The following is a 25917-nucleotide window of genomic DNA, read 5'->3' as shown; positions in this document are numbered from 1 at the left end:
CTGGAGGAACCAACTAGGGGCCGTGCTCCTCCTGACCTGCTACTTACAAACAGGGAAGAATTGGTAGGGAAAGTAGAAGTGGGTGACAACCTTGGCAGCAGTGACCATGAGATGGTTGAGTTCAGGATCCTGACAAAAGGAAGAAAGGAGAGTAGCAAAATACGGACCCTGGACTTCAGAAAAGCAGACTTTGACTTCCTCAGGGAACTGATGGGCAGGATCCCCTGGGAGAATAACATGAGGGAGAAAGAAGTCCAGGAGAGCTGGCTGTATTTTAAAGAAGCCTTCTTGAGGTTGCAGGAACAAACCATCCCGATGTGTAGAAAGAATAGCAAATATGGCAGGTGACCAGCTTGACTTAACAGTGAACTCTTCGGTGAGCTTAAACTCAGAAAGGAAGCTTACAAGAAGTGGAAACTTGGACTGATGACTAGGGAGGAGTATAAAAATATTGCTTGAGCATGCAGGGGTGTAATCAGGAAGGCCAAAGCACAATTGGAGTTGCAGCTAGCAAGGGATGTAAAGGGTAACAAGAAGGGTTTCTACAGGTATGTTCACAACAAGAAGAAGGTCAGGGAAAGTGTGGGACCCTTACTGAATGGGGGAGGCAACCTAGTGACACATGATGTGGAAAAAGCTGAAGTACTCAATGCGTTTTTTTCCTCGGTCTTCACAGATAAGGTCAGCTCCCAGACTGCTGCACTGGGCAACACAGTATGGGGAGGAGGTGAGCAGCTGTGAGTGGTGAAAGAATAGGTTAAGGACTATTTAGAAAAGCTGGACATGCAGAAGTCCATGGGTCCAGATCTAATGCATCCAAGGGTGCTGAGGGAGTTGGCTGACGTGATTGCAGAGCCATTGGCCATTATCTTTGAAAACTCATGGCGATCGGGGGAGGTGCCGGACGACTGGAAAAAGGCTAACGTAGTGCCCATCTTTAAAAAAGGGAAGAAGGAGGATCTGGGGAACTACAGGCCAGTCAGCCTCACCTCAGTCCCCGGAAAAATCATGGAGCAGGTCCTCAAGGAATCCATTTTGAAGCACTTGGAGGAGAGGAAGGTGATCAGGAACAGTCAACATGGATTCACTAAGGGCAAGTCATGCCTGACCAACCTGATTGCCTTCTATAATGAGATAACTGGCTCTGTGGATATGGGGAAAGCAGTGGATGTGATATATCTTGACTTTAGCAAAGCTTTTATACGGTCTCCCACAGTTTTCTTGCCAGCAAGTTAAAGAAATATGGGCCAGATGAATGGACTATAAGGTGGATAGAAAGCTGTCTAGATCATCGGGCTCCATGGGTAGTGATCAATGGCTCCATGTCTAGTTGGCAGCTGGTATCAAGCAGAGTGCCCCAGAGATCGGTCCTGGGGACAGTTTTGTTCACCATCTTTATTAATGATCTGGATGATGGGATTAATTGCACCCTCAGTAAATTCTCAGCTGACACTAAGCTGGGGGGAGAGGTAGATATGCTGGAGGGTAGGGATAAGGTCCAGAGTGACCCAGACAAATTGGAGGATTGGGCCAGAAGAAATCTGATGAGATTCAACAAGGACAAGTACAGAGTCCTGCACTTAGGACAGACGAATCCCAGGCGCTGCTAGAGGCTGGGGACCGACTGGCTAAGCAGCAGTTCTGCAGAAAAGGACCTGGGTATTACAGTGGATCGAGAAGCTGGACATGAGTCAGCAGTGTGCCCTCGTTGCCAAGAAGGCCAATAGCATATTGGGCTATAGGAGCATTGCCAACAGATCGAGGGAAGTGAGTATTCCCCTCTATTTGGCACTGGTGAGGCCACACCTGGAGTATTGCGTCCAGTTTTGGTCCCCACACTACAGAAGGGATGTGGACAAATTGGAGATAGTCCAGCAGAGGGCAACAAAAACGATTAGGGGGCTGGGGCACATGACTTACGAGGAGAGGCTGAGGGAACTGGGGTTATTTAGTCTGCAGAAGAGAAGAGTGAGGGGGGATTTGACAGCAGCCTTCAACTACCTGAAGGTGGGTTCCAAAGAGGATGGAGCTCGTCTGTTCTCAGTGGTGGAAGAGGACAGAACAAGGAGCAATGGTCTCAAGTTGCAGTGGGGGAAGTTTAGGTTGGATATTAGGCAACACTATTTCACTAGGAGGATGGTGAAGCACTGGAATGCGTTACCTAGGGAGGTGGTGGAATCTCCATCCTTAGAGGTTTTTAAGGCCCTGCTTGACAAAGCCCTGGCTGGGATGATTTAATTGGGAATTGGTCCTGCTTTGAGCAGGGGGTTGGACTAGATGACCTCCTGAGGTCCCTTCCAACCCTGATATTCTATAGTCTATGAAATGTTTGTATCTAGAACCTGTGAAATGAACGGTGGCTCCCCCCAAAATCCATGACTCCAGAGCTGGGGCAACAAAAATTGCAGGACTGGCCATAAAACCCTGAGAGCTCGCAGCACTGCTCTCGCCATACGGGTCACCTTCCCCCAAGCCCTCCCTTACCCCCATCCACCCTAATCCCAGACGCCCCAGGCAGGGTTGGTCCTGCACCTCTTGGCTCGATTGCTCAGGCCTGCCCATCCATAGAGATCCCCTGCGCTGCGCATGCCTGCCCGGCGCAGCCGAACCCACCGCGCGCTTCGGGCTCTCAGCCCACCCTGCCGCTCAAGTGGCCAGGCCGCGCCTCTCAGACTTGACTGGCAGTGTCTTCACCCAATGGACGTCGGACTCTTCCCAACTGGTCGGCTCTCCAGCCAGTAGGCGGAGAGGGCGGGAGTCGGACCGAGGTGGGACCGTCAGAGGGCGGGGCAGGGCCGGCATGAGGCGTGGGAGGGGCGGAGGGGAGGGGCTCGGAACCATGAAGTGAGTGAGGGGAGCCGTGGGGTGGAGGAGCCGGGAGGGGAGCCGTGGGGTGGGGGTGGAGGAGGCGGGGCCAGCGGGGAGGGGAGCCGTGGGGTGGGGAGGGATGGGGGGCAGGGCGGTGGGGGTGTTGTGGGGGGTGGAGGAGGTGGGGACAGCGGGGAGGGGAGCCGTGGGGTGGGGAGGGATGGGGGGCAGGGCGGTGGGGGTGTTGGGGGGGGTGGAGGAGGCGGGGCCAGCGGGGAGGGGAGCCGTGGGGTGGGGGGTTGGGGGGCAGGGCGGTGGGGGTGTTGGGGGGGGGGAGGAGGTGGGGCCAGCGGGGAGGGGAGCCGTGGGGTGGGGGGTTGGGGGACAGGGCGGTGGGGGTGTTGTGGGGGGTGGAGGAGGCGGGGACAGCGGGGAGGGGAGCTGTGGGGTGGGGGGCGGGGCGGTGGGGGTGTTGTGGGGGGTGGAGGAGGCGGGGACAGCGGGGAGGGGAGCCGTGGGGAGGGATGGGGGGCAGGGTGGTGGGGGTGTTGGGGGGGGTGGAGGAGGCGGGGACAGCGGGGAGGGGAGCCGTGGGGTGGGGGGTTGGGGGGCAGGGCGGTGGGGGTGTTGTGGGGGGTGGAGGAGGTGGGGACAGCGGAGAGGGGAGCGTGGGGGTGGAGGGGCTGGGACAGTGGGGTGGAAGGGCGTGGGGGGGCGGGTAAGAAGCCCCCAGCAGTGCCTGGCCTCCTGCCCTGGCGCAGCCTGCCTGTGGCACAGCAGGCAAAGCGCGGGAGGCTGAGCTGGAATTTTCTGATCCAAGAGCTGAAGATGTGACGCCACCGAGCTTAGGTTACCATATATCTGGTTCCCAAAAGAGGACGTTTCGGGGTACTGGAGGTGGTACTGCGATGGGGGTACTCACTGGAGGTGGGGGGCAGTGACTGCCTGTCATCGTGGCAGGACGGTTGGTGCATGGTCAGTGCCTCCCTGCAGGCCCCCTCCTAGGGTGACCAGACAGCAAATGTGAAAAATTGGGGCTAGGGGTAATAGGAGCTTATATAAGAAAAAGACACCCAAATCGGGATTGTCCCTGTAAAATCGTGACATCTGGTCACCCTACCCCCTCCCCGGGGCTGGAGCCTGGGTTGGTGGGATCTGGCAGCTGTGACTTGCAGGGGAATGGACCAATCAGCAAGCGGACCAATCAGGGCTCTTTCTGAGCTGCACCTTGTCTGCTCTGCAAAACCCCTGGACATTTCCTGTTGTTTTAAAAATCCTCCCCGGGCAGAGAAAGGAGGCTTAAAAAGGAGGCTCTGTCTGGGGAAACCCGGACATACAGTAACTCCAACTGAGCACGGCCCTGAATCAGGTGCTGACTTTGTTTGCTCGTTTCTGGGCCAGCCTCCTCTGCCCCACTGTGCCAGGGTGCCCCTCATCGCGACGGTTCAGCTGGGCTCTCTGAACCCATGACTTGGTCTCATTGTCAGGCTGAACATCGATGGGCTGCTGGTGTATTTCCCCTATGACTACATTTACCCGGAGCAGTACTCATATATGCTGGAGCTCAAGAGAACGCTGGATGCCAAGGTCTCTCCTGGGGGTGGGAGTCTGTGTGGTGGTGGGGAGCACTGGGGGTGGGGGTGTTACACATCTCACTGTGTATGGCTAAATACCAGTGCTTGTATTCACCCATGTTCCCTTCGGAGCCCCTGAGCCCTGCCCAAGTGGGGCTCCTGGAATGCAGCCTGTCACCCAGCTTGGGCACCCTGGGCTAGATGGCACATGTGGTGCCCACTCAGAAATTAGCAGGGTGAATCTCTGTCTGCTGGGAGCAGTGATATGCTCTGGGGGTTGCATGCCACCAGACCAGATTGGCGGGCTGGTACAGCCATCTCCCCGCTGTGGTCGGCACTCTGCTCCAGAAGATGAAGAGGTGCCCCAGAGGTCTCCTGGCTGGGCAACCGTGGGGTTGGAATGGGCGGTGTTTGCTGTCCCTGGAGCCTGAGATCTGGTTGTGGGTGCAGGGGTTGTTGGCTGTGACGTGTCATCCTATCCCTGTATCTCCCCCCCTCTCGCCCCCAGTGTGACACTGCCCCTGCGCTGCCCAGGCCACTCTTCTGGGAGGGACCAGTGTGGCCCAGTCCAGCCAGTCTCAGTGGGGTCCTTCTGCAGCCTCCGCTCCTCCCGGACCCGCCTCTGTCCCAAGCTTGGTGACTCCAGCTCCCAGGTCCTTTCCTTGCAGGACTCTTGCTGTCTCCCCTCTCTTCTCTGGCCCTTCTGGGTCCCTGCAGAAGCAGGGATTGGGGCTCCATAGGTCCTGGCTCAGCCTTCCCTGCTAGCTCCCTGCCCACCTCCTTGGGACTCCCTGTGTGACGGCTGTTCCTCTCTCCCAGGGCCATGGCGTGCTGGAAATGCCCTCGGGGACTGGGAAGACCGTTTCCCTCCTGTCTCTCATTGTGGCCTACCAGCGGGTGAGTGCCAGGCAAGAGCTGGGGGCGGGGACTGCCAGGTGCGTGTCTAGGTGGCCCACTGGGAGAGGCAATTTTCCCAAAGGCCAGCGTGGCCGGGTGGCAGGCACTGGCCCAGCCTTGGCTCTATCCCACAGATCTCATGGGTGGGTCTGGGCAGGGGCTGGAGCTGCCTCTGCTTGTTCCACTGGCAGAGCCCTGGGGCTTGGGGTCAGGGCCTCTTCTATGCCCCTCAGGTCCCATAGCCAGGTGGGGGTGATCACACCGTCCCCCCATCCCTGGGGCTGTAGCTGTGATGGTGGTGGGGAGGGGAAAGCAGCCTGGGGAGTTTGATGTCCTGGCTGCTCCAGGCTCGTCATCGGTGGCCTCTGGGGATAGCCAAGCCCCCATCCCGCCCAGTAATGGAGGTGTCTGGCCTGTCTCCCTAGGCCCATCCGCTGGAGGTGACCAAGCTGATCTACTGCTCCAGAACCGTGCCTGAGATTGAGAAGGTGACCAGGGTGTGGTGGGGCAGGACCTGTATGCGGTGGTGCCTTGTGTTGGGGGGGTGGTGGAATCATGGGCGGGGCCCTTGCTGCCCTGTGGTGGAGAGTGGGTAGGTCGTGGGGGCCCCTCTCACTGCCCTAGAGGGAGGAGGAGTCGGGGGGGAGGGAGAGTATGTGGGGGATGCTGACAGAGCCCCTTACTGCCCTGGGGAGAGGAGAGGGAGGGAATGGGGGATCACAGCAGGACCCCTCGCTGCCCTGCGGGGAGAAGGGTGTGTGGGAGGTTGTTGGGAATCATGGTGGGCCCGTCAGTGTCCCTGCTCCTGCAGGTCATTGAGGAACTACGGAAGCTCCTGGATTTCTATGAGAAGCGGACAGGGGAGAAGCTCCCTTTCCTTGGCCTGGCTCTGAGCTCCAGGAAGAACCTCTGCATCCACCCCGAGGTGAGTCGGTTCCAGGCTCCCCACCCTTGGGACCATGGTTCTGGGGCACAGCCAGGGCTCAGCTGCCCGGCAGACCGGGGGAGGAGCCCGGGGCTGGTCTGCCCTCCATGCCTGCCGCCCCACGGCCAGGCTGTCCCGTTCAGAGACCTGCCCTGGGCAGAGGCCGAGGCTGCTCTATACAGTGACTGTGGAACTGCTGCCCCCTGCCCTCCCCTCCTCTGGAGCCAGATACCACCTGCCCTGCCCCTTCCTGTGCATGTCCTGGCCCGAGAGGCAAGTGACTCCACTGACTGTGTGCCCCAGCAGCTGCCCCTTTATATGAGCATGTGCGGTTGGGTCTCGGAATGTGCCAGTCCTCACTGCACGGACTGGCTAACAGGGCTGCGAGTCGGGAGTGAGGGGCACTGGCAGAGCTGGGGGGAGCCCCGAGCTGGGCTAACGGGCCTGCAAGTCGGGAGTGAGGGGCACTGGCAGAGCTGGGGGGAGCCCCGAGCTGGGCTAACGGGCCTGCAAGTCGGGAGTGAGGGGCACTGGCAGAGCTGGGGGGAGCCCCGAGCTGGGCTAACGGGGCTGTGAGTCGGGAGTGAGGGGCAATGGCAGAGCTGGGGGGAGCCCAGAGCTGGGCTAACGGGGCTGCGAGTCAGGAGTGAGGGGCACAGACAGAGCCGTGGGGGTGGAGCCCAGGGCTGGGGTAGTAGGGGGCTGCGAGTCAGGAGTGAGGGGCACTGGCAGAGCTGTGGGGGTGGAGCCCAGGGCTGGGCTAACAGGGGGGCTGCAGGTCGGGAGTGATGGGCATTGGCAGATCAGGCGGGGGAGGGGAGACAGCCCTCCCTCACCCCCCCCCCCGGTGCGTTACACATGGTGCTCTCCAGAACTGAGGGCCCCATGGCCAGGCGCCCTTGGCTCTTTGTCAGGCCTGACGGCTGCTTGTTGTAGGTGAGCTCACTGCGGTTCGGGAAGGAGGTGGACGGCAAGTGTCTGAGCCTGACGGCGTCATACGTGCGGGCGCAGCAGCAGTGGGACAGCGCCATCCCCTCGTGCCGCTTCTTTGAGGTAGCAGGGCTCCAGGGCGAGGGTCAGCCCCTCCCGGCCCATGGGGCTTCCCCTCCTGGGAGGTGGTGTGGCGGGGGTTTGACATGCCAGCTGAGCACTGTAACTAGAACCGAAGGGCTACTGGGACGTTTCCCCGGGGGTACCCTGGGCTGTGAGGCACTTTGCTGCCATGTGCCGGAGCACATGGGAGCCTTGTCTGTGCCCGCCGGGCTCAGCTCCGCTGTCCCCCTGCGGGTTAGCAATAGTGACGCTCCAGCCTCCCAGCACCCGCAAGCAGCATTCACAGATCCGCTGGCTCAAAGCGCCCAGCCTGGCTCCCTGGTCCCAGCCCAGCTTGCAGCCCTTCCATTCGTTTGTACCGAGAACCAGGCGAAGCTCATGTGACAAAGAGCAGAGGTTCAAGAGAGAAGTCTTGGAAACAAATGGTTACGAGTCAAACAAAATCCTATCTCGTCTTACAGATCCCAGACGTAACTCACCAGCCGCTCACCTGTCTGAGGGGGTCTCGTGCCTGGGCTTTTTCCCAGCGTTTCCCAGCCAGGCTGGCCATGACCCTGCATTCATAAGACAAACCATTGGCAGCTGGGCCCTGGGGGGCGGGATCCCAGGTGTGTCTCTGTGTTCCCCAGGCATACCGGCCTTGGTCTTTGATCTTAGGCATAAGCAGGGCGCCGCCGGAGCTTGTGTGATGCCGTGGTGACTTTGCAGTTTGGGTTATGCCAGTGAACTCTCACCGTAAGACACACGATACCCAGGAGAGACATGGCCAGTGTCCCCTGCCTGATGCTGAACCTGTGCATCACCTTCTGGTCGTAACTCACAGGTCCTAAGACGACACGGACAGCCTCCCCCTCAGACGCTCTCCTGTGGCCAGCCGGGAACAGGCTCTCACTAGAGGCCGCACATGCCACCCGTTGGCACAGAATGATGTAGACATCAGACCCAGGGGATGCCTGTAAACCCCTCTGCACCCCGTATGCCCTCTGCCAGGTGGCACCAAGAGGTCTGCCCTCCCCGGGGGAAGCTCCTGGCCCCATCGGCCAGCCTAGGACACTGGCGAAGAGGAGACCCGCTCTGCTGCCCTGGCTGCCGGCTCTTGCCATTAACACTGATGGGAGGCATCCCTGCGGCCCACTTGGAAGGGTTAATGGGCAGGGAACTGGACAGCGGGGACGATAGTGTGAAGGGGCTCAGGAGTTGGGCTGGCCCAAGGCCCGGAGCAGCAGAGGGAGGGACGTGAGCCTGGGTGGCGCTAGGCCCTGATGTCAGCGTGCTGTTTTCCCCCCCCCACAGGAGTTCGATGCCCATGGGCGGCAGGTGCCCATCCCCTTTGGTGTCTACAACCTGGATGACCTCAAAGGGTACTGTCGGCAGAAGGGCTGGTGCCCCTACTTCCTCGCCCGCTACTCGGTACGTGGCGAGCCATCGTGCCCTGCTGGGCCCAATGCGGGGGTGGGGAGCGGGGTTCACTGAAACCCTCCTCCTCTGGCAGTCAGCAGGGCAGATGCAGGGCAGCAGGGTACGGGGTGGCCCAGCTGGGAGCCCAGTCCAGCACTGCCTATCGAGGGGAAGGAGCTGTGATGCTGGGTGATGTGCTCCTGGGGTGGGTGACTCCCCCTCTGCTGGGCACAATGCCCACCTGTCCTCCAGCCCCAGTGGCTCTGGCCTCCTCTGCCCCACTGGCTGTGACCCAAGCTGGGTACTCCCGCACTGGGCCCAGTTCTGTTCCAGCGCTGGCAATGACCCATTGAGTGGGTCTGCCCCAGGGCGAGTGAGATTCAAATCAGGCCCCTGGCAGACTGTAGGGGGCTTGGCCCAGGGAGGCTGCTCATGGGCACTTGGGTTGGGCAGAGGCTGAAGCTGAGGCAGGTGCTGGTCCCCCAGGGCCATGTGTTCCCGAGGAGTCACAGCAGGATGCGCCTGGGAGCTGAGTGGGGCCAGGCCTGGGCTGAGTGAGCCCCCAGAGCAAAGCAGGTGGTTGTGGCAACAGACTCCTCTGTGAGCTTCCCCCGCGGGGGCTCCGGGCATTCCATTAACTCGCTGGCCTAGGCAGCTAGAGCAGCCTCAGCCCATCCCACCCAGAACTGCCTGCCTTGGCGACAGGGCCGTCGAGTGCTGTGCAGCTGCCCGCTGGGCTGAGGCCAGAGCCCAGCTGCTGCTGTGCACAACCCTGCTACCGGGCACGGAGCCTCCCTCTCGCCCGGGGGCTGCTGGCCTGTGGCCCTCTAGGGCTTGCCAGGGAGGTGGTATGCCAGCCTGGGGCTGCCTGTCTCTGGGCCCCCAGCAGGGTGGGGGTGTGTGTGTGTGCTGGGCAGTAACCCTTTCCTTCCTTTGGTCAGATCCTCCATGCCAACATTGTCGTGTACAGTTACCACTACCTGCTGGACCCCAAGATCGCAGACCTGGTGTCCAAGGAGCTGGCCAAGAAATCCGTTGTCGTATTTGACGAAGCTCATAACATTGGTAATGGGATGGCTGAGCCTACGCAAGGGGGTGGACAGGGGCAGGGGGGCAGGGCTTTCTGCCATGTGTGCCTGGTCCCTGCCTGCCATTCAGTACTTGGGGCCCCTGGTGGGGGCGGCTGAGCCCCTTTCGCTCACGCTGTGGGCCTGCTCCATGCCCGGCTGGCTGACATGCTGTCCCGGCTGGTTATGAATGTGTTGGGCGGGCAATCCCTGCACCAGCCCCCTGGGGAACGACTCCCCGCCTGATCTGGGTATGGATGTATCTCCAGATGGCCGGGCGTGGTATTGCTCCCATTCCCCGTCATGCCCCTTGGGCTCCCAGGGGAGTGGGAGGGCTCAGATCCCTTCCCATCTCCCTCCACTTCGTCAACCCCTCTGTGCTGACGAGGTGCCCAATCGCTTCCGGCTGCCCACTCCCTGCTCGGGGCCGTGCAGCCCGGTGCCTGTGTTGGTCTGGTTGGATCCAGTGCCCCAGGGTCCGCTCTCTGGCATCTGAATGTTCCCTGGTTCAGGGTGTCCCTACCTCCTCTGCCAAGTCCCTCCTGACCCCGTGTCCTGTTGTGGCTTTTTGCTCCCGCCCTGCAGCTGTCACTCGGGACAGGACGCTGCTCTTGCCCAAGCCAGGGGGACTGCCCCAGGCCCCATGTTGAGGTGTCCCTGGGTCCCAGCATGTCATGGCTGTTGTCTTCAACTACTGCCGGCTCTGGTCTGGGGGGGCCTGTGTGTAAAGGCTAGCCCCTGCCCCCGATCCCTGTTTGTTACTGTCCCCACTGGCAGAACTGACCTATCCTTTCACTCTGCCGGTGGGGTGTCTGCCCAGCCTGGTCCCTGTCAGGGGAGTTGAAGTCTCTGCCCCCCTCCCACCTGGGGTTTAGTCCCTCCCCAAGGTCCCCTGCCCACCGCAACTGCTGGGTTCCCCTGGAGACCAGGTGCCCTGTTCCTGCAGACAATGTGTGCATCGACTCCATGGGGGTGAACATCACGCGCCGGACGCTGGATCGCTGCCAGGCCAACGTGGCCACGCTGCAGGCTACCATCCAGAAGTGAGTGCCCTCCCCGTGCCCCCTCCCTGCCCTCCCTGTGCCCACCTGGGCTCACAGGCCCTGGTCCCCTTTCAGGATTAAGGAGACGGATGCCCAGAAACTGAAGGAGGAATACAGGCGGCTGGTGGAGGGGCTGAGAGAGGCCAACATTGCCCGGGAAACGGACATCTACCTGGCCAATCCAGTGTTGCCTGACCAGATTCTCCAAGGTGGGCCCTGCTAGCTGGTGGCGGGAGGGTAGCATTGCTAGGGGCCAGCGTCTCCCAGTGCAGCTAGAACAAACAGAACTGGCTGGCTGGGGTATGGGATACTGGGCCTTTTGCTGCTATGGTATAGCTGGATCCGATCCAGCCCCAGGCCAGGGGACTGGCTGGCACTGGTGGGGGTGGGCAGGGAATGGATGCAGGCCCTTTCCTCTCCAAGGGGTGCTGGCTCCAGTCCAGCCCCAGGGAAGGGGGTCTGGCTGACCTTGAGGACACTGGGGGCAGGTGGGGACTGGGACACAGGGCCTTCCCCCCCCATGGCATCAGTTCCACCTCAGCCTGGGCTGGTGTTGACTCGGAGACCTTTCTCTGGGGCCCCCTGGTGCTGTACGTGAGATGAGCTGGTGTTTCTCAGCCCTCTCCCTGCCCGTACTTCTGAGCTCCTTGGAACCATGAAGCCTGAGCCCAGCCCTGTTCCCTGGCTACTGGCATAGGCCTTGCAGTCAAGGGCATGGTGGACATGCATACCCAGCATGGACTTGGGCCTGTGCCCCCCCCTTGGGCAGGGACCTGGGGATAGGTGGGCTGCAGCAGTGGCATGCTCACCCTGGTCATGCCCCCTTGTGGGTGGCGCATGGGCAGGGGCAGGCTGTGACTCAGGGTGAGCCTGTACCCCTTGCAGAGGCCGTGCCCGGGAACATCCGGACAGCCGAGCACTTTGTGGGCTTCATGAAGCGCTTCCTGGAGTACCTGAAGTCACGGCTGCGGGTCCATCACATGGTGCAGGAAAGCCCCCCCTCCTTCCTCAAGGACGTCTTCGAGAAGGTGTGCATCGAGCGCAAGCCACTGCGGTAAGCAGCTGGCCTGGGCCCGGCCAGCGGAGCCAGCCTGCCCCTCTGCTCTGCGCCCCTGCCCGGCCTGGCCCCTCCTTGGTCCGGCCTGGCCCCTCCTTGGCCTGGCCCCTCCGCTCTGCGCCCCTCCTCGGCCTGGCCTGCCCCTCCGCTCTGCCTGTCTCCTCGGTCCATCATGGCCCGGCCTTCCCTGGCCTGACCCCCTGCTCTGCGCCCCTGCCCAGCCTGGCCTGGCCTTCCCTGGCCTGCCCCTGTGCTCTACCCGCCTCCTCGGCCCATCCTGGCCCGGCCTTCCCTGGCCTGCCCCCGCACTCTGCGCCCCTCCTCGGCCTGGCCTGGCCCAATCCTCCCTGGCCTGCCCCTCTGCTCTGCGCCTGTCCTGGCCCGTCCTTCCCTGGCCTGCCCCCCCCCAACTCTGCGCCCCTGCTCAGCCTTGCCCATCCTTCCCTAGCCTGCCCCTCTGCTCTGCACCCCTGCCCGGCCTGGCCTGGCCCTCCCTGGCCTGGCCCTCCCTGGCCTGCCCTCCCGGTCTCGGCGCCCCTCCCGGTCTCGGCGCCCCTCCCTGGCCCAGTCTGCCCTCCCCACTAGGGCATTGCCCACCTGCCACTGTGCCATGCCTTCCCCCTGGAGGTGCTGGCACTCCTCCGATATGGGCAGATAGGTCTCGCAGCCCCCCTTGCTGTACAGGGTTTGGCTTGTTGAATCTCAGCACCTCTTGGCTGAGCTGCCTCTGGCCTGCCCATGTGGGGTGCCATGGAGGTGCTTGACGTGGCCTGCCTAACGTCACTGAATGCCCTGTGCCCTGCTCAGCCCTGGCTGGCTCTGCAGCTGCACCAGGCTGGGAGTGGCATTAACAACCCCCCTGCAGCCGCAGTGTGTGGGACTGGAGGGCAGATAAAGGGGCATCTCCTGCCCAGGAGGTAACATTCACCTCCCACATTCCCGCCCCGCTGTGGTAACCCCCTCGACCTCTCATGCCTGCCGTAGGTTCTGTGCGGAGCGGCTGCGCTCCCTGCTCCGCACGCTGGAGATCGTGGACATTGCTGACTTCTCTCCCATCACCCTCATCGCCAACTTCGCCACGCTCGTCAGTACCTACGCCAAGGGTAAGGTGCCCCGCGACTGGAAGCCAGGACTTCTGGTGTTGCTCGTGGTGTGGCCTTGGCCTGGTGGCTCCCTCTTGGTTTCCCGGGCAGTCTGAGGGGCTTGCAGGGAGTTGAGGCTCTCAAGCACATCCCACTCTGGGTGTGAAGCCTTCAGGCTGCTGCTGGAGGAAGAGGAGGGCACTGGCACCAGCCTGGTGCCCCCACTGAGAGGTCTGATCCTCGGTGTTAATGGCTGGGTTTGGGTGATGGCCCTTGACCGAGCTCCTCTCGCAGGGTTGGGGTGGCAGCAGCGTCTGGTGTCTACAGTAGGCCACAGTGAATCTTCCGAGTCTGGCTGGGTTCCCCACTGGTGTGCCGGAGTCCCTTGGGTGTGTGCTAGATGGGCAGGGGGCACTGGGCTGCGTTGGCTGCCGGACTGCCCAGGAATTCCTGATGGGCCGCGGGGTCCTTCTGTGCCTGGCTCTGCGGGGCCCAGGCCATTCTTTCCCGCAGACGGGGCTGTTGCTCAGCTGGGAGCAGGTGGAGAGAGATGCAGTGGGACACAGCTTGGCCTGGCAGAGTGTGGGGCTCCTCATGCCAGGCCCAGGCATGCACCATAAGCATAGCAAGAGAAAGCCTTGGCCTCTTTGCCCCCTGACCAGGCGCCCCTCAGGAGCCAGCAGGGGGCTGTTTGGTGCCAACCCCCAGCGCGTGGCTCCTGACTCGCACCCCACAGCAGCATGTCCCCCAGCCGAGGAGTCAGGCCCTCTCCCCGGGGCTCACCTTGGCCCCTCCTGCCTTGGAGGAAGCAGCTGTGGTTCTCAGGGCCCTCTGAGGAAAGGGGAACACAAGGGGGCTGCAGATCTGTCTGGACCAGGGCATGCTGGGGAGGGGAGGGAAGTGGGGACAGCCATGTGTCTGGGCCCATGGATGCCAGGTGAGGGGCGGGGCCTGGGGCTGGTGTGCGTCCAGGCCCGTGGTGGGGCGTGCCTGCGGGGGGGTGAGGTGTCTCTCCAGGCCAGTGTGCCGACATGGCAGTGGAATATAAATACCACGTAAATCTCTCAAGCATTCAGCCGCGGGGATGCAACAGTTTCAATCCTCTTAGTGCTAAGCAGCTTGCTCCCCTCACAGCACGTGGACTGGGGCCTTCCCTTCAAAGTGGCTGCCCAGCGGGCCTGGCTGGGACAGACGCTTGCAGCACAAAGCAGCTGGGCCTGGAGGGCACCGGCTCCTCTCCTAGTGCTGGGAATGGAGCCTGGGCAGTGGGTGTGTAGGGTGGGAGGGGGTGAGCAGGGTCTGGGGTTTGGGGTGGGAGGGGGTGAGCGTGTTGTACTTAAAGTACTGTACAGGATCTTTTGAGGGGGAATAAGGCAAAGCATCACATTTATTGGTAACCCATGTATCAGTCAACACTGTCAGTTAGTCTCTAAGGAGCCACAGGCACTCCTCTTCTTTAGTGAGCCCACTTGACAAGTTTTATTGTTCTTGGGTCTGGCTTCCATCCCCTCCCCAGCTGTTGCAGCTATCTGGAGGTGCTCGCTTTCCAGGCCTTTACTCATTCACACCTCCTTCATTCAACAGGGTAATTGATTAAAAGGGGGCAGGGGGGATCTTATTCTGCTCCTAGCAAAAAGACTTTTTTAACATTATACCAAGGCTCAATACAAAGTTTTCTGTATAAGGATCTGATGCAAAGTTGTACAAAAACAGAGGCATAATACAAAGTCATATGAAAGTTATGTGAAGATGCTTAATACAGAGATTTATCTACAAGCGGGGTCTGGGGCGAGCAGGTGGGAGGGGGTAAGCGGGGGCTGGGGGCGAGCAGCTGGCAGGGTAGGAGGGAGCAAGCAGCTGGCAGGATAGCAGGGGGCAAGCGGGAAAGCAGCTGGCAGGATAGGAGGGGGCTAGTGGGGCGGGAGGCGGGTTGGTGGGAGCGAGAGGGTGAGCGGGGCCCAAGTGCAGGGGATGAGCGGGGACAGATGGAGCCTGGAGGGGGTGAGCGGGGCCCGAGTGCAGGGGATGAGCAGGACTCGGCTTTCCTGCTTGTTTGTATCTTTGCCTGTCATGCCAGGGCCGGGCTCCCAAGAGCTTGGTGGTCTGTGAGTTCAGCGGGGGTTGCAGACACCACTGCAAATCTGGGATGGTAGCTGCCTGAACAAGCAGGGAGAACTGGAAGTCCTGGCACAGTCAAGGAATTATGATGTGATTGGAATAACAGAGACTTGGTGGGATAACTCACATGACTGGAGTACTGTCATGGATGGATATAAACTGTTCAGGAAGGACAGGCAGGGCAGAAAAGGTGGGGGAGTTGCATTGTATGTAAGGGAGCAGTCATACTGCTCCGAGCTCAAGTATGTAACTGCAGAAAAACCTGAGTGTCTCTGGATTAAGTTTAGAAGTGTGAGCAACAAGGGTGATGTCGTGGTCAGAATCTGGTATAGACCACCGGACCAGGGGGATGAGGTGTGGATGAGGCTTTCTTCCAGCAACTCACAGAAGTTACTAGATCGCAGGCCCTGGTTCTCATAGGAGACTTCAATCACCCTGATATCTGCTGGAGAGCAATACAGCAGTGCACAGACAATCCAGGAAGTTTTTGGAGAGTGTTGGGGACAGCTTCCTGGTGCAAGTGCTGGAGGAACCAAGTAGGGGCCGTGCTCCTCTTGACCTGCTACTTACAAACAGGGAAGAATTGGTAGGGAAAGTAGAAGTGGGTGACAACCTTGGCAGCAGTGACCATGAGATGGTTGAGTTCAGGATCCTGACAAAAGGAAGAAAGGAGAGCAGCAGAATACGGACCTTCAGACTTCAGAATACGGACCCTGGACTTCCCTGACTTCCTCAGGGAACTGATGGGCAGGATCCCCTGGGAGAATAACATGAGGGAGAAAGAAGTCCAGGAGAGCTGGCTGTATTTTAAAGAAGCCTTCTTGAGGGTGCAGGAACAAACCATCCCGATGTGCAGAAAGAATAGCAAATATGGCAGGTGACCAGCTTAACTTAACAGTGAACTCTTCGGAGAGCTTAAACTCAGAAAGGAAGCTTACAAGAAGTGGAAATTTGGATAGATGACTAGGGAGGAGTATAAAAATATTGCTTGAGCATGCAAGGGTATAATCAGGAAGGCCAAAGCACAATTGGAGTTGCAGCTAGCAAGGGATGTGAAGGGTAACAAGAAGGGTTTCTACAGGTATGTTCGCAACAAGAAGGTGGTCAGGGAAAGTGTGGGATCCTAACTGAATGGGGGAGGCAACCTAGTGACACCTGATGTGGAAAAAGCTGAAGTATTCAATGCGTTTTTTGCCTCGGTCTTCACAGATAAGGTCAGCTCCCAGACTGCTGCGCTGGGCAACTCAGTAAGGGGAGGAGGTGAGCAGCTGTGAGTGGTGAAAGAACAGGTTAAGGACTATTTAGAAAAGCTGGACATGCAGAAGTCCATGGGTCCAGATCTAATGCATCCAAGGGTGCTGAGGGAGTTGGCTGACGTGATTGCAGAGCCATTGGCCATTATCTTTGAAAACTCATGGCGATCGGGGGAGGTGCCAAACGACTGGAAAAAGGCTAATGTAGTGCCCATCTTTAAAAAAGGGAAGAAGGAGGATCTGGGGAACTACAGGCCAGTCGGCCTCGCCTCAGTCCCTGGAAAAATCATGGAGCAGGTCCTCAAGGAATCAATTCTGAAGCACTTAGAGGAGAGGAAAGTGATCAGGAACAGTCAACATGGATTCACTAAGGGCAAGTCATGCCTGACTAATCTGATTGCCTTCTATGACAAGATAACTGGCTCTGAGGATGAGAGGAAAGCAGTGGACACGTTGTTCCTTGACTTTAGCAAAGCTTTTGATATGGTCTCCCACAGTATTCTTGCCAGCAAGTTAAAGAAATATGGGCTGGATGAATGGACTATAAGGTGGATAGAAAGTTGGCTAGATTGTCGGGGTCAGCGGGTAGTGATCAATGGCTCCATGTCTAGTTGGTAGCCGGTATCAAGCGGAGTGCCCCAAGGGTCGGTCCTGGGGCCGGTTTTGTTCAATATCTTCATAAATGATCTGGAGGATGGTGTGGATTGCACCCTCAGCAAGTTTGCAGATGACACTAAACTGGGAGGACAGGTAGATACGCTGGAGGGTAGGGATAGGATACAGAGAGCCCTAGACAAATTAGAGGATTGGGCCAAAAGAAATCTGATGAGGTTCAACGAGGACAAGTGCAGAGTACTGCTCTTAGGAAGGAAGAATCCCATGCACCGCTACAGACTAGGGACCGAATGGCTTGGCAGTAGTCCTGCAGAAAAGGACCTAGGGGTTACAGTGGACGAGAAGCTGGATATGAGTCAACAGTGTGCCCTTGTTGCCAAGAAGGCCAATGGCATTTTGGGATGTATACGTAGGGGCATTGCCAGCAGATCGAGGGACGTGATCATTCCCCTCTATTCGACATTGGTGAGGCCTCATCTGGAGTACTGTCTAGTTTTGGGCCCCACACTACAAGAAGGATGTGGAAAAATTGGAAAGAGTCCAGCGGAGGGCAACAAAAATGATTAGGGGACTGGAACACGTGACTTATGAGGAGAGGCTGAGGGAACTGGGATTGTTTAGTCTGCAGAAGAGAATGAGGGGGGATTTGATAGCTGCTTTCAACTACCTGAAAGGGGGTTCCAAAGAGGATGGCTCTAGACTGTTCTCAGTGGTAGCAGATGACAGAACAAGGAGTAATGGTCTCAAGTTGCAGTGGGGGAGATTTAGGTTGGATATTAGGAAAAACTTTTTCACTAGGAGGGTGGTGAAACACTGGAATGCGTTATCTAGGGAGGTGGTGGAATCTCCTTCCTTAGATATTTTTAAGGTCAGGCTTGACAAAGCCCTGGCTGGGATGATTTAGTTGGGGATTGGTCCTGCTTTGAGTAGAGGCTTGGACTAGATGACCTCCTGAGGTCCCTTCCAACCCTGATATTCTATGATTCTGTGTCCTGAGGCCTGCCAGTCAAGCGTTGCTTGTGCTCCGTGGTGCCCCCGGCGGGCAAGCTCGATGAGACTGGATGGCTAACGGGAGAAGCCGAGCAGAGGGACCCCAGCTCCTGTGTGCAGCACTCACAGGCAGTGCAGCGCTCGAGCCCAGATACTTCTCAGCTGCCCACAAGGAAATGCCCACCCTGCCCCCAGCTGTGGTCCACGGGCTGTTTCAGGGAGAGCTGTGGCAGATGGCAGAGCAGCCGAGCTGGGTGCTCCTTGCCCTGAGCCGTCGCCCCCACTGGTCCCTGGGCAGGTCTCCAGCTACACAGGGGCTAGGGCATTCCTGGGGCAGTGCAAGCCAGAGAGGGGCTTGGTCACCCCTGCCCTGCAAACTCGGTTGCCCCCCGATGCTATGCTGCTGTAGCTTCTGCCCGGGCCGCTCACAGCCAGCCTGCCGGTCGCACCTCAAGTGTCCGTTCCAGCAGCTCTCGCCCCAGCAGGCTGTCAGCAAACACCAGCCACACAGACTTCCACCAGCCTTGGTTACCATTGCAGGGTGACCCTAACTCACTCCCAGCCCCAGATGTTCCCCCCAAACGTGTGTTCTGCACAGTCCAACCCTCTCCTGGCCAGTTCAGATGTGTTAGGTCTGTTGCCGCTCTAAGGCAGGGGTGAGTAAACTATGGCTCGCGGGCCATATCCGGCCTGCCAGCCGATTTAATCTGGCCCTTGAGCTCCCACAGGGGAGCGGGGTCTGGGGCTTGCCGCGCTCCCGTACTCCAGCCGGGGAGCAGGGTTGGGGGCTGCTCCATGTGCACGTTCCACGGCTCCCAGAAGCAGCGTCATGTCCCCCCTACTGCTCCTCCATGTAGGAGCAGCTGGGGGCTCTGCATGATGCCCCTACCCCAAGTGCCACCCCTGCAGCTCCCATTGGCCAGGAACTGCGGCTACTGGAAGCTGCATGGGTGGCGTCTGCAGGCAGGTCAGTGTGCAGAGATGCCTGGCCCTGCCTTCGCGTAGGAGCCGGAGGGGAGACATGCCGCTGCTTCTGGGAGCTGCTTGAGTCAAACGCTGCCTGAAGCCTGCCCCCCTGACTCCCTCCCGCGCCCCAATCTCCTGCCCCAGCCTGGAGCCCCCTCCCACACTCCGAAACCCTCAGTCCCAATCTGGAGCACCCTCCTACACCCCAAACTCCTCATCCCTAGCCTCACCCCAGAGCCCGCACCGCCAACCAGAGCCCTCACCCCTTCCCGCATCCTAACCCCAATTTCGTGAGCATTCATGGCCCCCCATACAATTTCCATACCCAGATGTGGCCCTCGGGCCAAAAAGTTTGCCCACCCCTGCTCTAAGGGGATCAATATACAGCAGTCTGCTGCCCTACGTGGTGGTCCCCACCCTATTCCCAGCCCTGGATTTGTTTGGATTCAAGTTGCAGTGGGGGAGGTTTAGATTGGATATTAGGAAAAACTTTTTCACTAAGAGGGTGGTGAAACACTGGAATGCGTTACCTAGGGAGGTGGTAGAATCTCCTTCCTTAGAGGTTTTTAAGGTCAGGCTTGACAAAGCCCTGGCTGGGATGATTTAACTGGGAATTGGTCCTGCTTTGAGCAGGGGGTTGGACTAGATGACCTTCTGGGGTCCCTTCCAACCCTGATATTCTATGATTCTATGAGTAAAGCATGTTTATTTAGCTACACGGAGGCAGGTTTTAAGTGAGCGCACGTCCAGGGCATTGAAGTTAGAAATGGTTATAAGAGAACTACAGATAAACCGCTTCCTAGCGTTAACAACCTAGCCTGGGCTTGAGGTGGGATTCCTTACCACATGCTCCCAGTGTAACTGCTGACTAAATTCCCAGGCCAGGATCTGCTTCCCAAGTTCCTTCTGTTGTCTTCGGGGGAAGTGAGAGCGGTGTTCAGGGAGTGCTACCTTGGGGTGCTTTTGCTCCTCCCTTTCATAGTTCAGGCCCCTTTTGAAAAGCATTTTCCTGAGGGTTACCCCTAGGCAAAGGTCATTCCCAGCGCAATGACAGACACCAGGAGTGTGGTGGTGACAGAGGTTCCATGCTACTGTTTGCGAAGATGCAGATCTGTTTGCTACTGCCCGCTGCCTTGCCAAAGATGGCCACTGGACAGGGGATGGCCCATCAACTTGGATGACACCTGGCTAGAGGCATTAGCTTGTCCTTTGTCTTTGAGAAACAGGTTTAGCCATTGCCCAGGTGTGTCTGGGAAATGCTTTGGTCCCAATTTCAGCCTCTGTTCATAGCTTTACACACAACGTTGCTACATGTTTCCCTGTGTTCGTGACCAGCGAGTTAGTAGTTTCCAGATCCCTCACAAGGCGTGTTCGGTACAAAACTCCTTACAGTGGGGTGCAGGGAGTGAATACGGGGGTGCATGCAGTCAACTGGCCTGTGTGTGTGTGTGTGTGTGTGTGGAGACCCCGGCGGAGCAGCAAGGAGCGGGAGATTGAGGGCGGGGGGGTGCCCAATCCTGGCACGAGGGGGTTGAGATGTTGAGCCGTTCCGCTGAAGCCGCTGTGGGTAGTGCTGGTAAGGAGCAGCTCCCTGCCACCCCGGAGGGGGCTGCATCTCGGTGGTGGTGGGGGCAAGGCACAAAGGGAAATCCCAACAGCTTGCTGACTCCAGAGCTCTGACTCCTCTGCAGGCTTCACCATCATCATAGAGCCCTTCGACGACAGGACCCCCACCATCGCCAACCCCATCCTGCATTTCAGGTGAGAGGGCGGGAGAACTGGTGTGGAAAGGCCATGGGCTCTGGTGGGGGGTGGGCAGGCTTGCCTGGGGGCTGCTGTTTGCTCCTGCCCCCGAAGACACTCATCCTGTCCTTCCAGCTGCATGGACGCCTCCATCGCCATCAAGCCGGTCTTTGAGAGGTTCCAGTCGGTCATCATCACCTCGGGGGTAAGTGGCAGCCTGGGGCATGGCTCCTGGGCCTGGGAGAAGCTGGGCTGGAGCTGTGGCCCCTGGGGGTGCCGGTGAGTGGCCCTTGCTCTGCTAGGAACAGCCCTTCCTGCTCAGCGGGTGCTTCTGCCTCCTCTGCCTGGTACATTCAGGGCTGCATCCTTGGTGTGTGCCGCGACTCGGGCCATCCGGCTTCTCTGTCCCCTGCAGAGCGGGCCCGGCCTGGGCACAGGTGGGGGTTCTGGGAGCGCATGGCTGGAGCCCTCTGCTGCCCTGGCTTGCCAAGGGCCCGTGGGCTGGGCTGCTGACCCAGTGTTGAGAGTCCAGCTTGGCTCCTACGTGTGTGTGGGGACCCCCCAAACCCTGGCACCCCTTGTGGGTTGCCCTGAGAGCAGAGCCCTGTCCTGGCACAGCAGAGATACTTGAGCTGTCTGTAGCTGGCATCTCTGCTCAGCCACCACCTTGTTTCCAGGCCTTTGGGGTGAAGGTTCCATGGGTGGTGTCTGGTGAATAGAGGCCCCCCAGCTCATGCTTCACCCCATGTCCCCATGTAGACGCTGTCCCCGCTGGACATATACCCCAAGATCCTGGATTTCCATCCTGTTACCATGGCCACCTTCACCATGACTCTGGCCAGGACCTGTCTCTGCCCTATGGTGAGTTGACGGCTGGGCTAGGTGGGGGGTAGCTGCACGGGGCTGTGCCTGGGGGAAGGAGGGGGGCTGCCAAAAGTCCCATGCTCCCCCCATCTGGGCAGTTGCTGGGCACCTCTGAGCCCCTGCCCCCCTGGGGGCAGCCGCTGGGCGCAGCTCGGCTGTGGACCGGGGCCCACTTACCAGCATCCTGTTTTCCTTTCAGATTGTGGGGCGAGGAAACGACCAGGTGGCCATTAGCTCCAAGTTCGAGACCCGCGAGGACATTGGTAGGGATGCTACAGGACGTTAGCCTGGTGGGGAGGATGTGGGTGCCACCCTGGGGCATGGGCTCATCCTGGAGCCACCTCTCCTATTCCCAGCTGTGGTGATAGGCTGCCCTGCCAGGGGCTCCTCCCACTCCCATCTGTCTTGGCTCTGCGGACAGAGTTGGGGTCCCCCAGTGACAGCTTGGGCTGTGGGCGCCGTTGCTGGGGGTGTAGCAGCAGCCGGCTCCCCTTGTTCTGCCAGGAGGTGCTGTGCCAGAACTGGGGGGGGGGGACCCTGCTCTGCAGGGTGCAGAGGTGATCTGTGCCATACGCGCCCCCCCCCCCCATGAGTGAGCTGAGCAGCGGGACCCAATGGGCCAAACCCCCCCATGCTGTATTGTGTGACTGAGCTGGCGACCTTCCTGGCCATGCCCGTGGCCCTTCCCCCACATGGCCTTCTCCTGCCACTGGGGAGCTGAACATGTACCCCCCGAGTGCTGGCTGGAGCTGCCCCTAGCATGGGCCAATGTGGGGCCAGATCTCAGCTTCAGTCCCTGCCTCACCACTGTGTGGGTGTTCACCCCCCACCACGGCCCACCTGGCTCTGGACCCACGAGACCCTCCCTGACCGTTCCCAGCTGTGATCCGGAACTACGGCAACCTGCTGCTGGAGATGTCTGCGATCGTGCCTGATGGCATTGTGGCCTTCTTCACCAGCTACCAGTACATGGAAAACATCGTGGCCTCGTGGTACGAGCAGGTGCGTACAGGGGGGCCAGTGGGGGCTGGTTGCAGAGGGTCCTGGGGACTGGCCAGTGCTGCTGGAGTGGCTGGGGGGAAGGATGGCCTGGGAGGCGCAAGGGATTTCCCTGCTCCACTTCACTGCCAGAAATCCCAGGCTTTTCCGCGGAGAGGGTGCCCGCTGCTGGCCCTGCCCATGCCCCACCCACACAGCTGCTGCCAAAGCCACTGCCTTGACAAAGAAGCCCAGCCGGTGTGGGAACAGTGTGGCAAGGCAGCCGGTGGCACGGAGCCTATGGGCAGGCCGGCAGAGCAAGCACCGCGCTGAGGGATTCCTAGGCTGAGTTCTGTTAACGCCATGAACTCTGGTGCCTAATGGGCACTTGGGCATCTGGGATCCAGACTGGCCCCTTGCCATTCCGGGAGGGGAGATCACAGTGCAACACCGGGACCCTGCCAGCATTCCTCAGGGAATGCTGGTAGGAAAAGGCCCTTTAAGGGAACCAGCAGGGAGTGGCTGGGAAGGGCCCTGGCTGTGTTAGCTGGCTCCCCACAGCAGTACCTCCTGCTGGCGGAGCAGGAGCCAAGGGGCCAGGAGCCGATGGATTCGTCCTGAGCTCCAGCCCTGCCTGCTCACAGCTGTAGCTGCCTGGCCGGGCACTGAGCCACAGCGAGTCTCTGGGAAAGCAGTTTATCTCCTGGCTTATCTCCAGCCGCAGTTCTCCTGGGTGAGGCAGCTCCATACTGCACCCTTCCTGGCATGGCACGCTGGCACCAGGCTGCATCCCACTCCCTCAGTCAGGTCCCCCATGGGACTCAATTCCACCCCTCTGAGAGGGAAGGAAAGGGTCTGGCCTCCCCTGTGGGGTCTCCCTTCCTGCTCCTGGCAGTGTGGGACCCCTGGGGAGGGAGGAGTGCTGGGTTTCACAGCCCCACGGCAATGCCTGCCTGCCAGCTCCTGTCTGGTTTGTTCTCCACCCTGTGACACAGCAGAGCTGCCCGTGTCCAGATGCTGCAGCCCCCGCCCAGCGCTGGAGCAGCCTAGTAACGAAGGGGAATGTGCTGCTCTCCCCCACAAAGCCATAAGCGGGATTGGAACCTGCACCCAGCCCTGTTGTGGGTTCCAGCTGAGCCCAGGGCTCCCTGGGCAGCTGAGCCCTGATATCTGACCTAGGCTGCATTCCCCCCAGGGCATCCTGGAGAACATCCAGCGCAACAAGCTCATCTTCATCGAGACGCAGGACGGGGCCGAGACCAGCATGGCACTGGAAAAGTACCAGGAGGTGGGCACTGTGCCAGCACCGTGGGGGGCTGTGCCTAGTCCTGGTGCTGGAGAAGGGAGAGGCTGGCCCCTGCAGGCTAAGCGAAAGCCATGAGGCTGCAGGTTGGGATGGAGCGGAGCTGCTTGATGCTAGGGAGCCGACGCCTTATGCCAGGCCGGTTATGGCAGTGCGGATCTGCAGGGATGGAGGGAGACTCCTCAGTTGAAACTGGCTGTGCCCACTCCTGAACTCAGCCCTAGCTCTCCCCAATGCACACCCAGCACCGACCTTCCCTGCACAGCACTGGCTGTGGGGGTGGGGGCGGGGGTGGAGGGGAAGGCCAGTGGGAGTGGAGTGACAGTCCCAGATTGGTGTGACCCCTGTTTGCACACAGGCCTGCGAGAATGGGCGGGGAGCCATCCTGCTGTCCGTGGCCAGGGGAAAGGTGTCCGAAGGCATCGACTTCGGTGAGTTTTCTTGCTGGGGAGTAACAGGGAGTCACAGTGTGGGTCTGCCCCAGCTCCCCTGCCTGGCCTGCTGCTGTTTGGGGGTGCAGGACCTTCTCAGCTCCTTCTACCTGGTGGGTAATGCTGACCTGAGCACAGCTCTTCCTGCTCCCAGCAGGGCTCGCTCTCTGTGCCGGGGCAGAGCACAGGGGGTGAGGTGCCCTCGGTCCTGTCCTTTCTCTTGCTGGCAGTAGCTTGTGCTTGATTTTTGACCACAGGCCCCTTGTGTGGCACCGGCCTGGGGCCCTGCCAGGGGTGGTGTGCAGCAGGGGGGCAGCCTGACCTCTGATCTGCCCCTGCAGTGCACCACTACGGGAGAGCTGTGATCATGTTCGGCGTACCCTATGTCTACACCCAGAGCCGCATCCTCAAGGTGAGCTGGCACCATGTGCCCCAACACTTAGCCCTGCTTGGCTGGGGCCCAGTACCTAGTGGGGGAGGGGTGCAGAGACTAGCCTCCTGAGAATGCAATGGGGATCAGCCTACAGGGCCCTGCTGGGGTGGAGAGTGGGTGTGAATGCTGGAGCGGCACTTGGGTCCCAGCCCTGCTGCCCCCGGAATTTGAGGTTCATAGCAGGAGCCTGTGTCCCAAGGCTGCGTCCTGTCCACTGCAGCTGGGCAGGGCGTGTGCCACAACCCTGCTCTTGTCCCCTCAGGCACGGCTGGAGTACCTGCGTGATCAGTTCCAGATTCGGGAGAACGACTTCCTGACATTCGATGCCATGCGGCACGCAGCGCAGTGCGTGGGCCGGGCCATCCGTGGCAAGACAGACTATGGGCTCATGGTCTTTGCAGACAAGGTGGGTGGGCAGATGGGGCAAGGCAGCGGGTAGGGCTGTGGGCACTGCAGGAAGTGGCTGCTGAGCAGGCTTCGCCCTGGGCCATGAGTCAACCCCCCAGGGGCTCCAGCATACTAACCCACGGTGAAATGCAGGCGTGCACCCCACCACCCCCAGAAGGGAAAGATGGCCCGCTCTGGTGGGCAGAGGCTCCACAGCTCAGGGTTGTCTGGGTCTTTTTGGTTGGTAGCGTTTTGCCCGGGCAGACAAGCGGGGGAAGCTGCCACGCTGGATCCAGGAGCACATCACGGATGCCAACCTCAACCTCACGGTGGACGAGGCTGTGCAGGTGGCCAAGTACTTTCTGCGCCAGATGGCCCAGCCCTTCCACAAGGTGAGTGCTGTCCTGCGGCCACGGGAGGCGGGGATGGTCCCTCCTGAGCACTTGCCAGCCCTGGAGGGGGGAACTGGCTGTAAGCTCAGGCCAGGGTGCAGGCCTCAGCCCTGCTCTCATGGGCTGTGTGGTTTTGGCAGGAGGACCAGCTGGGCCTGTCCCTGCTCACTCTGGAGCAGCTGCAGTCAGAGGAGATGCTCCGCAAGATCACGCAGATTGCGCACCAGGTGTGAGCCGGAGCGGCAGCTGTAGGGGACCTTGGCTCACCCAACACGCTGGCAGAGGGCTGGCTCCAGCGGCAGCCAGGTGCTGGCCCTGCGGCCAGGGCCTTGTTTGATACTGGCTTTTATACTGAAGGTGACTGTCTGGGACACAGCAATAAAGAACAGGACATAGCCTGTGTGCTGTGCCATCGCCCTGCGCCATCACCCTGCACCAGCCCCTGGGAACCAGGAGATCACACAGGAGGATGCTGTCCCCTACCCAGCCAGGGCAGCCTGCATGGCAGCTGGGTCCCTGCACTGCATCATGAGTCTGGGC

The 25917-nt window shown here is 59.9% G+C and overlaps 1 protein-coding gene across 5 annotated transcripts; it reads left to right on the top strand.

Annotated features, from left to right (window-relative positions):
• Window positions 1-2820: 2820 nt before the first annotated feature.
• On the top strand, window positions 2821-25772 carry ERCC2 (ERCC excision repair 2, TFIIH core complex helicase subunit). Of its 5 annotated transcripts, none has more exons than XM_084612891.1 (23): window positions 2821-2844; window positions 4296-4395; window positions 5202-5279; window positions 5705-5767; window positions 6091-6204; window positions 7141-7257; window positions 8551-8667; window positions 9597-9720; window positions 10669-10765; window positions 10841-10974; window positions 11651-11819; window positions 12807-12925; window positions 20538-20607; window positions 20725-20794; window positions 21349-21450; window positions 21653-21716; window positions 22334-22455; window positions 23627-23719; window positions 24093-24165; window positions 24507-24577; window positions 24861-25004; window positions 25234-25377; window positions 25518-25772. In XM_084612891.1, the coding sequence occupies exons 1-23, from the start codon at window positions 2840-2842 to the stop codon at window positions 25608-25610; spliced, it is 2283 nt and encodes a 760-aa protein (XP_084469017.1). In that variant the 5' UTR covers window positions 2821-2839; the 3' UTR covers window positions 25611-25772. The 5 variants fall into 5 exon arrangements, 4 of the variants coding, with proteins under 4 accessions (XP_084469017.1, XP_084469018.1, XP_084469019.1 ...); XM_084612892.1 differs by lacking the exon at window positions 2821-2844 and adding an exon at window positions 3506-3657; XM_084612893.1 differs by lacking the exon at window positions 2821-2844 and adding an exon at window positions 3678-3696.
• The last annotated feature ends 145 nt before the right edge of the window (window positions 25773-25917 follow it).

The sequence above is a fragment of the Lepidochelys olivacea genome (assembly GCF_965140295.1).
Source record: "Lepidochelys olivacea isolate rLepOli2 genome assembly, chromosome: 23".
Classification (NCBI taxonomy): Eukaryota; Metazoa; Chordata; order Testudines; family Cheloniidae; genus Lepidochelys; species Lepidochelys olivacea.
This window is presented reverse-complemented; position numbering and strand designations above follow the sequence as displayed.